Below are 17,317 nucleotides of genomic sequence, written 5' to 3'. Positions count from 1 at the left end.
TTGTGCCTCCTTTACAGAAGTAAATATTCTGTCAAAGCAATTGCATACATGCATACAATATGTGCAAAATAAAGACAAGGATAGCAGCATTGGCTCTCCAAGCTCAGATGCTCATAACTTCTTGACACTTGCATATTATCAGGCACAAAAACTTCAACCAGGGTTCCGCAGCTGTACAAAAAGAGCGTTCTTCAGCCACAAGCAGGAGAAACAGAACTAAAACCTTCAGAAATATTTTCAATCCCAAATGCAACTAGAGCTCGACTATAATAAAAAGCTTTTAGGTGAACAACTGGGCAGTCCTCCAAGAGATTTTGCCCAACATCCTGCGGCTGAAAGTCGGCACAGACAAGCTCTCTCTGCACCTAAAGTCGCTCTCATCCACTGACTGGAAACTTTAAGGACCAACCCCACCTCTCTCCACTCACCCTCTCAGTCGTGAGGCACAGGAAGATAAAGGCTCAGGAAAAAGGTACTGAAAGCATTTTTTTTTTTTTTTCCTTTTCCGGTATGTCTGGAATTCCAAATGCAGACTGAACTATAAAATTCACTCTTTCTGTAGCACTGCGCGTGGCAAGATGCAGTCAGCTCTTTGTTTTGTTTCCATAACTTTCAGTTAGTCTTCTGAACCAGTGTCATGCCAGCGTTGTTACTATGAATGACTTACTTTGAGAAATGGAATTATGAAAAAACAGCAGGAGCAACTTGTGACAACAAGCTGCAGGTTGTGCCACGACCAAAAAAGATGAAACTCAGTGCTAAGAGCTGTCAAACCCAAGTTGCACTGCCTTGGCTGGAGGTAGCACTGTGTACCTCTCATGCCCATGCCTCAGCCTGGATGCACTCCCACTACCATCCTTGCTCCCTCCAGCCGTGATGCATAAGTCCCCAAGTCAATGCACTTTAATTAAACACTGTTTAATCTGCATATGGGTACACACAGCTCCACAGCTAAAACATCTAAGCACTAATCAACTGAACTGGGAGCCACCACCGTTATTACTGGCTTCACCTGAGCTGTTTTACACCTGTTCTGCACTTAGTTGGAAGAGCACTTATAAAAGAAAGCAGTGAAAACATTAAGACAAATACCTAGAGGAAATAAGTCAACAGTTAACTCTAAGTGTAGCAAGTTTTATAACCACTTTCTGCAAATTTCAAGACAAAAGTTAGGTCACAACAAGCAGGAAAGCAGGGCTTTCCAACCTTATGATTCTATGATTCTCTGTCTGTTCAAGCAGTATTATGTGCAGTGCCTCTAGGAGAGGCAGCGGGCTATACCTGACCTACTTGTCCTCGTTCCTACAGACCGTTAGCTATGTTCAACAAACATCAAGCTCCCCAGAAGACCTAAACAGGAATAAGAAAAGACAAAACCCGAGACCCCTCAAATCTCCGTTCCCTACTTCCGAAGCTTACGGCCGTGCAAGCAGCCCCTAAATCACTACCGGCAGCAAAACTCCGTGAGGAGCAAGAATGTTACTGCCCTCTGCAGCCTCTCCCTCGCGCTTGGCACAAGGGCAGAGCGGCCCGACTTGCAGGGCGAGATCCGCGATGCCGGCAGTCAGCGGCTCCGCGACGCGCTCCTTCCCGGGGCCGGGAGCCCTTAGCCGCCGCGCGGGGCGCACCGCGCAGAGCCAACTTCGTCTCCCCGAGCAGGGAAGGCAGCGAGCCCCGGAAAGCTCCCTCGAGAAAATGGGTCAAACGCTGGATAACTGTATCATTGCGAGGAAGGTATTAAGAAAAGAACGGGCAGCTGCCCGCTTGCCGTCCAAATGTGACTACCTCTATTTTGGGGAGAAAATTTAAACCCCGCCAACAAAAGCAGAAGGTCAGCTGGCCGCTCTGCCAGCTGGAAGGAAGCAGAGCCAGCGAATTAAGCGAATTAAACTCGGAGCGCCCGCCGCTCCCTCCAGCTCCCTTCGCCTCCAGCCCCGCCCGCGCGCAGCGGGCGCCCAACTTTGCCCGGGGGGTCCCCGCTGCAGCCGCCAACTTCGCCCCGCAGCGGCTCCGCGCTCCGTCCCGTTCCCGGCACGTCTCTTACCAGCCCGGAGGCGAAGAAGACGGCGAGCAGGGCCAGGCAGGCGCCCATCACGATGAGGAGTAGGAAGACGATGAGCGGGTGCTGCTGGCTCATGCAATAGTAGGACTCGTAGAGCCAGTCCCGGGAGCGGGACTGCTCGCCACCCGCCCCGCAGCCGCCCGCCTGCTCTGCCCGCTCCAGCAGGTAACGGCGTCTCCTCCTCCCCATCATCGCTTCTCGCCACATCGGAGGCGCCGGGCAGAGCCAGCGCAACTCCCTCAGCGCCGCCGCTGCTGCAGGCAGCCGGGGAGGGGAACGGGGCGCGCTCCCGTGCGGGAGGCGGAGAGGAGGAGCCGCGGCGGCATGGTGCGGCGGGCGGGAGGGCGGCCGCGGCTCCGCGCTGCCGGCCCGGGGCTGGGCGCCGCCGGGAAGCGCCTCCCCGCGCACATGCCGCGCCCGCTGCTCCGGGCGGGGGGGGGGGGGGGGGGGGCACGCTGCCCTCATGTCCCCTCAGCGCGACGGTAGATGTGTGGAGAAGGTTGTCTGATGTGGTTCCTACCTGCCGAGGTCTGTTCCACGAGATCCCTTGCTACGCCGATGAATCTCTGTAGTTTAAAGCCATACCTCGATTTTTGTCAAAATTCGATGTTGGAGCAACAAGACACGTTTTCCCTGCCTTTAAGTGTGGCCCGTTGCCCTATTCTGAAGGACTTGGTTACTACTAACAAAGCAAGCACTCAGTACAAACTGCAGTATCGTCACCAAAGTTTCCTGTCCATCGTGCACAGTGTTTACCAGCTAAAGTTTGTCTCTCACGTGGAAGCAGTTCTCTTTCCCCAACCCACTGAACACCTCTAACCACAATGCAAATCATCACAGAGCAGCTGGAGTTCAAAGAAACGTCAAAGCCCACCTAGCCCCATGGCTTGGGTAGCGCTGCCCCCCAGCAGCTCAGCTGCCCAGGGCCCCATGCGCCTCCAGGGATGGGGCACCACAGCTTTTATGGGCAGCTGTGCCAGCGCCTCACTGCCTTCCGAATGAGAAATTTCCCCTCTTTTAGTTTAAAAACTTCCACGGGATGCAGACCTGCCTGAGCTCAACAGTGAGAGGACGACACCACTGTGACAGGGATATTGCTGGACCCCAGTGCCACAAGCGTGGCTTTTGGTGACGGAAGTAAAAGCCAGCAGCAAGAGGGACATGGAACAATAGAACACAACTGAAAGTGTAAAACGGGCTATTATCAGTGGTCATAGATGAGAGATTTAGAGCCAACTGTGAGCTAACCATGGCTGATGCCAAGCCAGGTAGGAAAGCAGGCAGGTAGCTAGAATGGTTAGGGACTGAAGTTTCTCCGTTAAGACCTGATGCTGCCTTCCCCCTCTGCCATGTTCACATCTTCACATGGAATAAGCTGTATATCAAGTAGCTTTGTAAGAAAACAGAGAAATCTATATTATATAAAGCTCTTAAACCCTGTCAAGACACTTCCTAGTCTCCTAGGGTTTGAAACAAGGATGAGGTCTGACCTTCCTTGTCCCATTCCCTCCAGCTGCTGGAAGGAAGAAGAGTGAAAGTCGAGGAGCTCTGTTCTGAGATGCACGGCTGGGCAGCAAGAGCAGCTGAGGAAGAAGTGGAAAGAAGTTCCAACTGCGCCCACTGTGCTGGGAAAGAGAGGGGGAACGATTCTCAAGAGCAGCAGTGATAAGATTGAAGGATGAACACAAATTTATGTGGGGAGAACATTCTGGCAGAATTAATTGCTGGGAAGGAGTTAGTAGAGGTGGGTGTGAGAATTTTTGCAACATGAAAAAGCTTTACTTGCAGTCACTTCAGAAATTGTGGAGTTGGCCACCCTCACTGTCACATACACACATCTAGTGGGATAAGAAAGGGGAGGTTAAAAAATATGTACCAAAAGACAAACTAAAATCACAACATAAAACTTCTTTAAAAAGCAGATCACAATATTTGGGATTTTGAAGCTTCTGAGTGTCAGTCTCTCATGGGTGGGAAGACCAATATATCACACATACTTCTTTTAAATATAAGAATAATTACATGATTTTGCACGGACTCACAAAAGTGTAAAAAATCTGAATGGGAAAAATAAAACATTTTCTCTTTTCCATGTGAACAACAGCCATCTCCAGAAAAGTACTTGAGGCTTACACAATATGCTCATGCAAATGACAGTACTGCTTGTCTTTCTTCCTCAAGCTGATTCTGCTCTGGTAACTTTCCACTACTTTCCACCTCTCTGAACTTGAACAGAAAAAACCTTTTCAAGGATTTTATGATGATGTCTTTTGTCTGATTTGGTGTTTTTTTGTTTGTAATGTCCAGTTAGTAATATCTCATGCCTGTAACAACTAATTTCTCATTATATTAGTCTCATGCAGTTTCTCAGGAAATAAACTTATAATTCCACAGCAAAAAAAAAAAACTTAATTAACCCAAAGGTTTCCTAGTGGTATCTTGTGCCTTTTCAGAAAAATGTGTTCAGCATAAATCAGTCTCACATTCTGTAAGACTCGACATCAGGTGCTTCAACAGCTGCACTAGAGGAAGCACTGAGTTACTTTGCATTTGACTTCATCTTCTGTTCCACCTGATGGACCCACTCACCTACCTTCCCTCCCTACACTTGAAACCAGCATCTTTCAATTCATTCTTCAAACTCCAGCTGGGATCACATACATTAATATCAAGAACTCCTCGTAATCCTTAGCGCATATCTATAGCTAAACAAACAGGTTCTGCATACAAGTAGCATGTTGGTATGTAATTGAAGACTGCAGCATTCTATACATCAGCAGTGTAATTAAAAATGTCATAGTACCTAAATCCACGCAGAAGTTGACCTTCTAATTTGAACGCTCTACTGTTTAAATTGCATATTAACTTTTTTATTTCAGGTTGCATTTAATTAAATGAACATCATTACAGTCAAGTGATAATTCTGACATTGTTGACGTTGAAATGCCATATGTTTTTAGAGACTAATTTCCCTAGGTAGCCTACAGTCTGCATACTTACCAGGCTCTAACTGAAAGTAGATGTGTCTCAGGGAAAACAAAGGTGCAGTGAATTTACGTCCAGGGTTAAAGAGCAAATGACTTTCAGAAAATAGCTGAAGTGCTATATTGCACATAATAAGGAGTATTCCTCCTTATTTCTCCAAAAGGGTAAAATATCAAAGCTAGTTCATAGCATTGTCAAAAACCATCCACTGTGTATTTACTGGGACTTCAACAACATTGAAGATTTTACTTTTTGAACATCTGGTGTCAAAGCATCTGCTGTATCCCTCTGTAAAAACAGAGCAACACAGGACAAAATTTTGAGGGTCACAGCTGCTTGTCTAAGCAAACATATGCCAGAGGCAGTACTCTTCGCAGCAGCAGATTATCCTAGTTAGCTTCCACCTAGACCATCTCCAGAACTCCCTTCTAACCCCAACTACTCTGTGACTGTGATATTGCAGCTTGTTACCAGTGTCAAGGGATCCGTGAAAGGTCTCAGGGAGAGAGCAAAATAGGAATGTGAGATGCAGGAGACACTTTTGTTCCCTGCATATCTCCCTTTGCCTCCAACGCTCAGTTAAAACTTTGTAAGCCTGCATCACCCCTATCCTTCATTTTCCCATCCCTATTGTTTTCTCGTACATGGGACACTGGATTACCTTACAAGAGCCCCTGACAACAGGACAACACATGGAACTTGGCCAACCTATGCTTCCACAAGTTGTTTGTGGCAGCATGGCCAAAGACAGGTCAACAAGCCTTGCTTCACCCTGGGAACACCAGCCTTTGAGCCATCCTTGCTGTGACAGCAATGACAATTGTGCCTCACTACATCTGGGTTGTCCACAGCTCTAGGCTTAAACTTGGTGCAAGGAACCTGGCTTTCCTTATGACCTTGAAACTCAGCCTGAGGAACATCAAATCAGTGTTGGACAACTACCTGACAACATTAATTCTCCATCAAGGGTATACAATTTTTTCTTACTGATTAATATTGAAGACTTCTATTTTTTACTGGATTTTTCTTCTCAATTGATGTTATTGAGTTTGGTTGTTAGGACTTGCTCTCCCTAGCATTATAACAGCAGCTGTGTTTTATTCCTCAAAAAATGATGTCAGAATTTGCTACGGAAATATGTTTGATTTCACACATCTGGAACTTGGTGAAATTCATTTTTTATAAAGATAAATAATGGTTTGAGTTTTTCAACACTGTTATGAATTACATTCTGGCTGATCTGTAATTCCTTGCCTACTTTTAGTTTTCTCCTTCCTCCTCTTTACATCTGGTATCTAATTTTGGTCCTTACTCATTCTCCATACACTTTTAAGAGTAATTTCTTATAAGGTCTGGAGTTACCAAAGAAATTTCTTGAAATCCAAATGATCAGAAGATAGAATCATAGAATCATAGAATTACCCAGGTTGGAAAAGACCTTGAAGATCAGTAAGTCCAACCACAGCCTAACCAGTACCCTAACTCTAAAAACCCTCTACTAAATCATATCCCTGAGTACCACATCCAAACAGCTCTTAAACACATCCAGGGATGGTGATTCAACCACCTCCCTGGGGATCCTATTCCAGTACCTAACCATCCTTTCTGTAAAGAAGTTCTTCCTAATATCCAACCTGAACTTGCCCTGGCGCAGCTTGAGGCCATTTCCCCTCATCCTGTCACATGTCACTAGTGAGAAGAGACCTGCCCCACTCTCACTGTAAGAACCTTTCAGGTACTGGAAGAGGGCGATTAGGTCTCCCCTCAGCCTCCTTTTCCCCAGACTAAACAGCCCCAGCTTCCTTAGCCTCTCCTCATAGGGCTGATTCTCCAAGCCCTTAATGAGTCTCATTGCCCTTCTCTGGACCTGCTCCAGTACCTCCATGTCTTTCCTGTGCTGAGGTGCCCAAAACTGAACACAGTACTCAAGGTGAGGCCTCACCAATGCTGAGTACAGGGGCAGGATGACTTCACAGATGGTACTTACATTGGTCATCTAGCCATAGATAATCTTTTTGTTCAAGATTGGAGCAAAAAATAGATTAGTATTTTAGATGTTTTAGTATCAGCTGTCAGATGAATAGTGGGTCAGCTAACTCCGCAGTATGTTTCAAGAAGGGGGTGAATATAAAATTATCCATAAGCACATTCTAGTTATATTTCTTGTAACTTGCCCCTTCTTATTTTGATCATGCTGGTTTTTATACTCACAGTTAAAATTCGACTTATTTTCCAAAGTACGAACTGTCACCCCTTTCTACTTTCAAGACACTGACCTCCCATTTATGTTTCCTTCATACTGGGACAGTTTGCACCTGAACATGTGTGCAAAAGTAGTAGCGTCCTTTAGGAAGTCAACTACTTGCCAAAATAACATTCTGCTTTCAGTGAGGAGATCTAGGGAAGGAGAAAGCAAAGGAATAACACTCCTGAGAAATTTGGAATGGCTCAAGTAGCTTACAAAATTCCAGCTGGATAAATTCAAAATTAGTACTATAGGCAGGTCAGGAAAGACCTGTTCAATATACAGTAACAGTCCAAACACTCTAACAGCACTAGAATGCATAAAGAACAGGGGGGTGAATAATTCTAATGCCTTTTATTGACCATACAGCTCTGTCTTGAGCTATGTTACTCTACTTATCTTGTAAAGAATATTGCAGGACTAGAGACAGATTCTTCAGAACACAGGTAATCCAAGACAAAGAAGAGTTTCCTCCATTTAGCAAGTATTTATGACTATAGCCCACAGAGATGAAAGACTTACTTCAGAAAGACTGCTTAGAATCTTACATTTTATCTTGAAAAAAATAAAATTATAAAATTGCAGCTGAAGGAAATTAATAATTACTAAGTGAGATTTTCTTTCACACAGCTTCTAGCTAATTTGCAAGCACCATCACAGGAGGCTGTTAGGAACAAGAATTTAACAGGGTGATGAAATGGATTTGTTTTTAAATGGTTGTCAAAATACTTCTGATAACTACCAGTAACAACATATGTCGTGAGAAATACTGATCCTATTGTTTCATGACTAATGTCAATGCAAGGCAGTAGACACAGAGATGAGACAAAAATATGAAAGGCAGATTAAATATAAACAGTGGGTTTCCTACATCTTTCGCTAGATCATAATATTGCTTTTGGAGGGGTAAGCTTTTTTATTTTTATTTTTTTATTTTTTAAAGAAATGGGATATTTGATTAGATGGTTCTTTAATCTCATTTTTTGCTGCAGTCAAGAGTGCATCTAAAGGAAATCTGTAACTATCCAGCCCTTCAAAAGTTATTGCAATAATCAAATCTGTCCATTACATGAGTTTTACTGACCTATTCAGGTTACTCTGGTTAACCCTCACTACTGGACAAAAACATATAAATTTAAAGATAAAAATGACTGGCTAGAGTAAATAAATATGCATAACTACAGTCATATCTAAGAAATTGTTCATATTTATCAAAATACCTGCTTTTGGAAACTTCTGTCATGGTTTATTTTTTTCTCCTCAGTAGCTGTCACAGTTATTTTAAAGGAAGTTACCAGGAAATGACTGTGGAAGTTAATCTTTCAAAAGTCAAGATATGATCTCAACTCTGAAAATACTTAGAAATAAGCAAAAGTATGTATGTGCTACTTTCAAGACTTCCATGAGACATTTTAAAAACTCAGAATCAATTGATGAAATACGATTCTGAACAGCTAGGATTTTTCATAAATGATACATTTCCAATTTTTAGTTTTCTATATTCTTGTCTTAAAGAAAGTCAGCCTGGGCACAGGTTTTTATAGTTATCCAACTATTTATTTGATGATTATCAGTTACTATTTTGCTTGAACCGAGGACAGAATACTCTAGGAAATGTTAGCAATAAGCTAGTATTTAAATTTGTTTTGGCTTGAACTTACCTAAGCACAAAACTATAGAAAAGTTGAACATTACTCTAGATTTGGACATCAGGTAAGTTTTATCCATCATGTACCTGTTTGCCAGATTTATACTGGCAAACATAGAAGTACTGGTGCTCCTGCAGTGGTCCTGCATTTCATCTTTTAATTATCCTATGGCACATCTTCAGCACATTTTGATGAACGTTGCATGTCCCATTCAGAGCTGGAGTTGGTGTTGCTTCCTGTCAAACAGACCTTTGCTGAAATACTCAGTGACCTTAATGGAATATGTTCCATGAAGAGGGTTTCCTGACTCATGTGGAGCAGTAAGTGGTAATGGTTTCTGTTACATACTTGATAAGAATGCCCAGCTGACAGCAGAAGTTGTAAGAATTGGTAATGATCCAGGATTTCATTTTGGGTAATTCTGCCAAGAGTAAAGATTCCCAAGATTTTGGATCGAGTGTTGCTTCTGAACCAAGGAAGGTGGGACTTAACCACTACCAAGGACAAGAGAACAAGAGAAATCCAGTGACTCCAGATGAATGACAGACAGGAGTGTTGGAACTTGGGGCCTGGAATGGTTTTGAGGAGGGAGACTGGGTGTGTGAGCTGAGTCAGGTCCTGGCTCTGCGTCACACTTTAAACATAGTGATTGTGGATTGAAAGCATACCTTAATCCTATGGCAGCTACAGCTAAGGAAAGGAGAACTGCAGAGCAAATGTAGCTGGCAAACCCAACCCAGCCCTTCCCCTTGTTAGTGAGGCCTACTTGACACTTGGAAATGCTCCTCTAGAGAGTGTGTTAAGTATCTAATTTATTTTTAGTGAAAAGGCATTGATATTAATTAAAAAATAAATTCCAACTGCAGAAGTTTTCTTCAAATCTACCGATGGATAGAAATTCAGACATTGCTGATACATTTTTGGAACAGAAGTTTATAGGCAACTTCTACATCAACATTTCAGATATATACTTGAGGACTACCTCATCATAAAGAGTCTTAGTGTAAATATTTCCATTTTTTGAGAGTAGGGTCTACTAGAGCAGGTTGCTGAGAACTACGTCCTGTTGAATTTTGAACACCTCCAAGGAAGAAGATTCCACAATTATTATGGACAGTAGAACTTTTTCTGAAAAGAATTTGCCATCTTGTATTTTGTGCCCACTGCTGGAGACAGATGGGCAGATGGAGACAATGTTCAGATGGGTTCTCATCAGCACTGAGTAGAGGGCAAGAATAATCTTTCCTAACCTGCTGGCAACATGTTCTGGCCAGCTTTGCAACAATTGATGCTATGATACTATTTGCACATTGATGCTATGTTCAACTTGTCTACCAGGACCTGCTTTTCTACCAGTTTATTTTCCAGCCAGCCACCAGCATGTACTGGTGTACGGGATTAACTCTTTCCCAGATCCAGAGCCCTGTACATCTCTGCTAAACTTAATGAAATTCATGATCCTAGTAAGACTGTCTGATTTGCAACATGACCCTCTGGCATATCAGCCACTCTTAAGTTTTTGTATTGCCCACAAATCAACTTCTTCCCATCATCTAGTTCATTAAAGAAGAGGCTGAACAGTACTAATCCCAGTGTCAGCTGATGGGGTACACAGGTAGTGTTTGGCTGCCAGCTAGGCTTTGTGCTACTGATCACAACCTTTTGAGCCTGGCACTTCAATCTGTTTTCAAAACACCTTTGCTTTACTTAGCCCATACTTCATCAGCTTGCCTAAGATGAAATTTTGTGACATCATCTAAAACCTCCCTAAAGACAAGAGAAACAGCATTCACTGTTCTCTGTTCCTCCAACTAACACTCTTGTTTCACAGTAGTATGCTGTCAGGTTGGTCAAGTACTTTACCTTCATAAAACCATACTGACTAATTCCAGTCATCCAATCAGTCCTGAATGCTTTCCTTTCTCATCTTGAAAGTAGGAATGATTGCGTTCCTCCAGTCCTCCATCATCTTCTTTTCTCACTGTGATCTTTCAGAGATAATTGAAAGTGGCCTTAAACCCAGTTGTACCGATGTTTTCCAAGTGGGTTGAAATGCTGTGCATAAGCCTGGACCAGATGATTGGATATAACTAAGAACAAAATAAAATAAGATCTGACAGACCAGCAATCACTGAGAAATTAAAGATAGAAGAAAAATCAATATTAGTGTTTCATTGCATATTTGACTTCTTGATACTTTTGATGGCACTGTAAAAAGGATCAAGTGTCCTTCCTACAATCTATCACTTATAATTGTGCATCATAATTAAAACAAGACTAAAATATCTTAGTAGTATATATCAGGTAACAAACCATACAATTTTAAATCCTGTTGGATCTTCAAATATATCCTAAATGATTATATCATTGTGGTAGCATTAGAAAAAACTGGTTTACTAATCCAAATACTTACAATCTGTTCTAAATTTGAGCTTTTTTGGTTTTGTATTTGTTTTGTTTGTTTCTTTGTTTTCGAGCCATAAGGAGGTATGCTTACTAAATACCACTTCCATTTTACTTCAACTAGTTTTATTTCCTATTTGAATGAAGTTAAAACATTTTCCATGGGGTTTTTCAGCAAACACTTAGCATAACAAAGTGCTTTTCTATTCCTTGTCAGTATCCAGTACACAACTGGCAAAAGATACCTGTCGCTTGCACTAAATTGCTTTCTTAAAAAGCACTTGTGTAAACATTAGTGATCAATTGCTAACTGAATATGCTGTAGTGCATATTCTCATCCAATATGGCTCTCGATTATTCAGGTGGATGATTCTTTGTTTAATAGCCATTTATAAATTACATGACTGCATTAAACACTTTCTATAGTATATTTAAATACAGTGCAACAGAAAGGATTCATTAAATGAATCTTCTACTTTAAACAGAGAACAAATCTGATTGCGAACTTTCTACCAGGGCTGTCATCTCCTGCCTCTCAGTTGCATAATTATTGGTCATATGAGTTATTTACATCGTTACTGAGAAACCATCCATGTTAGCTTGAAACAACCACATAATGAATTGCTCATAGTCATGCTAATTACACGAACATTGGATTACTGTGCTCACATTATGGCTTACTACAGTAAATTATATGTAATAATTATCACAACATTAGTCTAATAGAATATTTGTGCAGTACCTCACATTCACTTTTAAGGTGGAACCAAAGACTATTGAACCAAGAAACTGCTTACTCCTGTGCATAAGGTAATTGAAGATAATACACAGAGGGAGTAAAAGAAAAGAAAACAAACAATAATACCCATCAGCTTCTAGCCATTATGTTGCTGTGTATACTAATGCACCCTCGTCCCACATTTTCATTACTGAGCATGAGAAGGTATGGAAAAGAGTGATGATAGAGGAGAGATTTAAAGGAGCAGAACTCTATTCAAAAGAGGATATTTCTTTCAATTCTGATTGAGACTTATGAAATATGAGAGCTATACACGCAGGAGATAGAAAATGGCCATTATTTTCTGCAGTGCAAAAAGTAACAGACATAAAAGACACCTGATAAACTATCATACAGCAAGCCTAAAGCAAAATACTTCTTTTTAGAATGACAAAAAATATCCACAACATAATTAAATTGTGGTGTTCACTGCTAGTCACTGTTATGGAAACCAAGTATAAATGCATTAAAATTGGACTAGAAAAAGAAAATCAAAGAATTAGTTAATTAAGGGCTATTAAACACAATAATCAGGAAATAAAAGCTATTTCAGGAAGATCCAAGCATGTTGGTCTGTGGAAACTAAGTAGTTACACCAAAGGAGTATAATTCTATACATGCTCTGTTCTTATGTGCCTTCTCTAACCTTACATATCAAGCCCTATAATAGGCACAAATATTTGCAAGACAGAGCAGACAATGATTTTTTTTTTATACTTGCAGGAAAGAGATAAATCTTAGTCATAATTGTAGAATGTCCTATTGCTATTGTGTTATTCCAGTATTTTACTATCAATGATTTTCATTATAAGCTCCTACTGCTACATGTAGTTAAATTAATTTTCCATTAAGGAAGGTCTCTGTCTGGAAAACAAACAAACAAACAACAACAAACAATACTTTATGAACCTGAAAAAGTAAAGTCTTTGTGATAACAATCTCATGTTGTTCACTAGCAATTCCTTTTATTATTAGAACATCTGTAAGTGTCTGATCATCCAGCAGTGGAGTGTTCAGACTGGTTAAGACCACTCTGATCATTTATTTGTTGATTCAAGACAACTAAAAATTGATAGGTCTAAAATGCATAGGTGGATAAAGGTAACCAAAGGAACTAGATAAATGTGGTATGGAAATACTCTAGGGATTCAAAATCCAGACAGGTCTACATCAAGTACTAATTGGATATAGCTTTGACACTTTGGAAAGGAAGTAGAACTTATAGAGAAAGTCACTATTACTTTTTAAGGTAGGGTAGAAAGGGCCACAGAAGTGAGAAATAGGTAGACCCAACATCAGTCTCATGTTGAGCAGTGAAGTCAAAAGGAGGGCAATAGTCTGATAAAGGAATAAAATGGAATGACTACATGACTTGGTGGAGAGTACTCAAAGACAGCTGTAACAGCATTGTAGGAGTATTTTGGAAAGTTATCAATTTATAAAGTAAAGAGTAAAAATTATAAGGTAATCCAATACAGAACATAATTAAAAATGGTTGTGTTACAAATGATATACAATTATAAAACAATTAAGAGAGTACTTCAGAGAACCCCTCCGCAGTGAAGTGAATAAAAAGCAAAAACAAAAACTGGCCATTTTCTAGACACCTGAGATATTTGGGATAGAGTAACGTTTTTAAGTGTAAGATTAAGAACAAGTATGAACTTCAAAATGTAATCATAATTCCCAGGAGCAAAGCATGAAGTGTTCGTAATTGTCATGTGAAAGTACTAATAGTGGGAGGAAAAATGTAATGCAAGTTCATAAACTGATTATATTGTTCTGTAAATTTGAAAATATCCAAAGGAATGAAGAATGAAAACATGTCTAATTGAGAAAGAAAGGAAGGACAGAACAAATGAATGATCAGAGAAAGAGAGAAAGAAAGAACAACAATTAAAAAAAGAAAAAGGAAAACTAAGAGAAAGAGAAAACTTATTCCTGACTGTGAAATCCGGTTTTTGTTTTTGGATTATAGTTGTAGATTTTAAGTAGAAGAGAAAGAGTGGGAAACAAAATGGGAAAAACCTGTGAAAATTCGATCCATTTTAAATTCAACATGTTCTATTCATTGATTGCTTGTGGAAAATAATCCATAAAAGCTACACCAGTATTTTGATTAAGAAAGGTCATGGTAATACATTATGAGGTTGTAGGGAGATCAGTACTTCTTTTGCCTGCTATCAATACCTAATTAAGCTGGGGGACTGTTTTTTTGCCATGGCAAATGAAGTAGCTATGCAAGTGTCCCTTTCCTTACCAAATTAACAGGGCTGGGAGGAAACGATGAATCATTTTTTTCATTAGTCTAATGATCGTTGACACTGTAGAAAGAGAGGGTGTGGTATAACCTAACATTTAAAGAAAATCAGCACTTCAAGATATTATGCTTCCACAGACCCTATTTGATCTTAACCTCACTGATGTTGTTAGACTAATAGGATTTAGTAAGGATAACTGGAAATCCTTTCAGGCAAACATGCTTTGCCTACTACATCAGTTCTCAGGTCTGAACCAAAGGCTGCAGAACTTACACTATGCACAGACTGCAAAAATTGTCCTGAGTTTAAATGTATGTAAGTATGTAAGTAAGACATGGAACTCTATTGGAAGAGCCTGTGAGTGCTAAATCTTTACAAGGGCTCTAACAAGAGCTTCACAAGGTCATGGGATGATGGGGTGAATATGTTGGTGTCTAAAAGATTCAGAAACAACTGTAACTTCAGAAAGTTCTTGAACAGTCCTTTCCACAGCTGGAAGTTACTGAAGGCTGAAGGAGGGGTTAAAGGAAGCATCAAGATATTTTATTCAGTTTTTATCTACTTATTACTGTAACCTTATAGCCCTGCCAATGTGGTACTTTCGATTGTATTTTGCTGTAGGTGGAAAAACTTATGTGAAAATATTATTTTGCTCTGGGGTCAGATGATTGTCCAGGTTTTCTCAGCTGTAACAGCAAATTACTCAGATGCCAGATGTGTGCCGTCTGTTCTATAGATAAAAGCTTATTTTCTCCATTACCTTGCCTTATCTTAGTTTTTGTGTAGCTTTGAGAAACTGTGTAATTCCTTTGCTTATGGAGAAAACACAGCAATAAGATGTAGCAAAACTAAGTAACTGTATCATACCTAAGTCTGGTGAAATCATGGCTAAAAGGTAACTCAAAGCAAATCCAAGTCTAAGAATGAGCCTTCAACCCTGTATTCCTCTTTCCAGTGCCAATTCACAGATTGCCATAACAATTCACTGGAAGGATATTACTAATGATCTTTAATAGACTTAAGAGATTTGGATTAATGGTAGGGTTGTTATAACCAGCTTAAAAATAAGTGGCTTCTGTATTTGATTAGGCTGTGACAGCATTAGATTACCAGTAAAGGCGGGCTTTGGATCCTTGCAAGAACCATGGTCTCTTGGTTCCCTGTCATGATCTTCTGTGGGTAATACTAAGCATCAGCTATGGGACACTGTTAAAGGGAGGTAACCAGAATTTATTACAAGAAATGGCTTTGAGAGAACTGTCTCAACACTGTGTGCTAACTCATTCCCTAAATTCATTTCAGAGCTTTCTCATCTCAGTCAGCAGGAATCTGCATACATTGTAACACTCCTGCTATTGTTGAGTTTCTGAAGTGCTTCAGAGATCTTGGAGGACATCCATTAAGGCTGGTAATAGAAAATAGGTATCTTTTCAACAAACAGATCAAGTACTTCAGTTTAAGTTCTCACCCACCCAGTATTCTGATTCTAAGGCCCAGTTTGATTACTTCCACTGTATTAAAGAAGTAGTTAAATATAGTAGCAAATATGCACCACGGGAAAGTGAGCTACAAAACCATTCCCTCTCTTGCATTTCTGCAAGAGAATTATCAATGAATTAACTAGTGAAGCAAAATAAAAAATGGGGAGATAAAGAACAGCCCTTATTTAATGATGGTGAACCTGTCAAGAAGCCGAAAAAAATCTGTCTTTGAAGCTGACCAGATGACTTCTTGCCAGTTAAGAAGAGACTGTGTCATCCAAAAAAATTTTAGATTAGATATCCCTTTCAGACAATTTCTATACTGAAATGACATAAAAACAGTTGTGACACAATAAGAATGGTCTTTTGTCTCTAATTAAGGAAGACATCCGCAACAATGATGAAAAAGCACAAAAAATATTAGTGTTAGCACCATGCCAGCCAGATTTACATGTGAAAAACTAGTTAAGGGCAAAGCAACTTAAATTACACAGTTGTTCCTAGAAGTTCTGATTTAGAAATAAGGTCACTCTTTTATTATTATTGAGTCAGTTCCCGAGACTGTCTAAATACTGATAGCCCCAATAGAAATATGTCCCACAGTCCTCAAAGGGGCTGAACAACAACTTCATGCAGACTATTTCTGCAGGTACACTCAGTGTTCCCAGGGGTATGGTTTATAGAATCCACTGAATCAAAAGATAGGTGACTCTACTTATTCATTCAGCTATATGGATTTCAAATAAAATAAAGTAAAATCCTTTTGTATTGACACTAGAAATTAACTTGAGTAAATTCTATATTATGCATCATTCGATTTCTAAATGCTTACAGCATTCCTTGGCAAACAGTTTCACTTCTATGAATTCCTACGAAATACCAGAACATTTTATATGCACAGATGATACATAGGGCTATTCTGGTGACTAGCTGAGAATATGCTCTTGATGATCACAGCCATTCATTACAGATTGAAAATATGGAATTTCCAAAGCCAAAGGCAGAGTCTGAGAATTTTCCAACAAGTGGGATGATAGTGTAAAAGAGAACTGCAGAAAAAGTACATTTGTGAGATGCAAATGCAATGCAAATTAGAGGAGCACAGAAATTAAATTGTAAGAAGTAACTGAATCTATTTTTCTGTTTATGTCAGATTCTTTAAATAGCTTAATTAAAAATTCAGGAAATTTCTAGGGAAAAAGACATTGAAGCTTTATAGATGGAAAAACAGAAACACGGTGTGAGCAGTGCAGTCACTATTGAAGGAATCATCTGCATCAGTTCTCCATTAACACTCTCACTCTTTGCTTTCCCTTCCTCTACTTCTGATCTAAAGAACATTAATGATGCAGATCATAGAGGATTTGCATTATGTCACACCCATTATCATTATCTCCTCCCTTACTCCCAAAAGCACTGAAAGTATTTATTACACTATTATATAGCTGATGTT

At 40.2% G+C, this 17,317-nt stretch overlaps 1 protein-coding gene across 2 annotated transcripts in view; it reads right to left on the bottom strand.

Moving 5' to 3' along the window:
- ADCY2 (adenylate cyclase 2) overlaps positions 1 to 2,403 on the bottom strand; it is a 199,416-nt gene extending 197,013 nt beyond the window's left edge. For both annotated transcript variants that reach the window (XM_072328899.1, XM_072328900.1), the window contains exon 1: positions 2,045 to 2,403. In XM_072328899.1, the coding sequence (XP_072185000.1) occupies positions 2,045 to 2,269 (225 nt within the window). In that variant the 5' untranslated portion in view covers positions 2,270 to 2,403. The remainder of the gene's footprint in view (positions 1 to 2,044) is intronic.
- Positions 2,404 to 17,317: the final 14,914 nt, after the last annotated feature.

Source organism: Excalfactoria chinensis, chromosome 2 (assembly GCF_039878825.1).
Source record: "Excalfactoria chinensis isolate bCotChi1 chromosome 2, bCotChi1.hap2, whole genome shotgun sequence".
NCBI classification, from domain to species: Eukaryota; Metazoa; Chordata; class Aves; order Galliformes; family Phasianidae; genus Excalfactoria; species Excalfactoria chinensis.
This window is presented reverse-complemented; position numbering and strand designations above follow the sequence as displayed.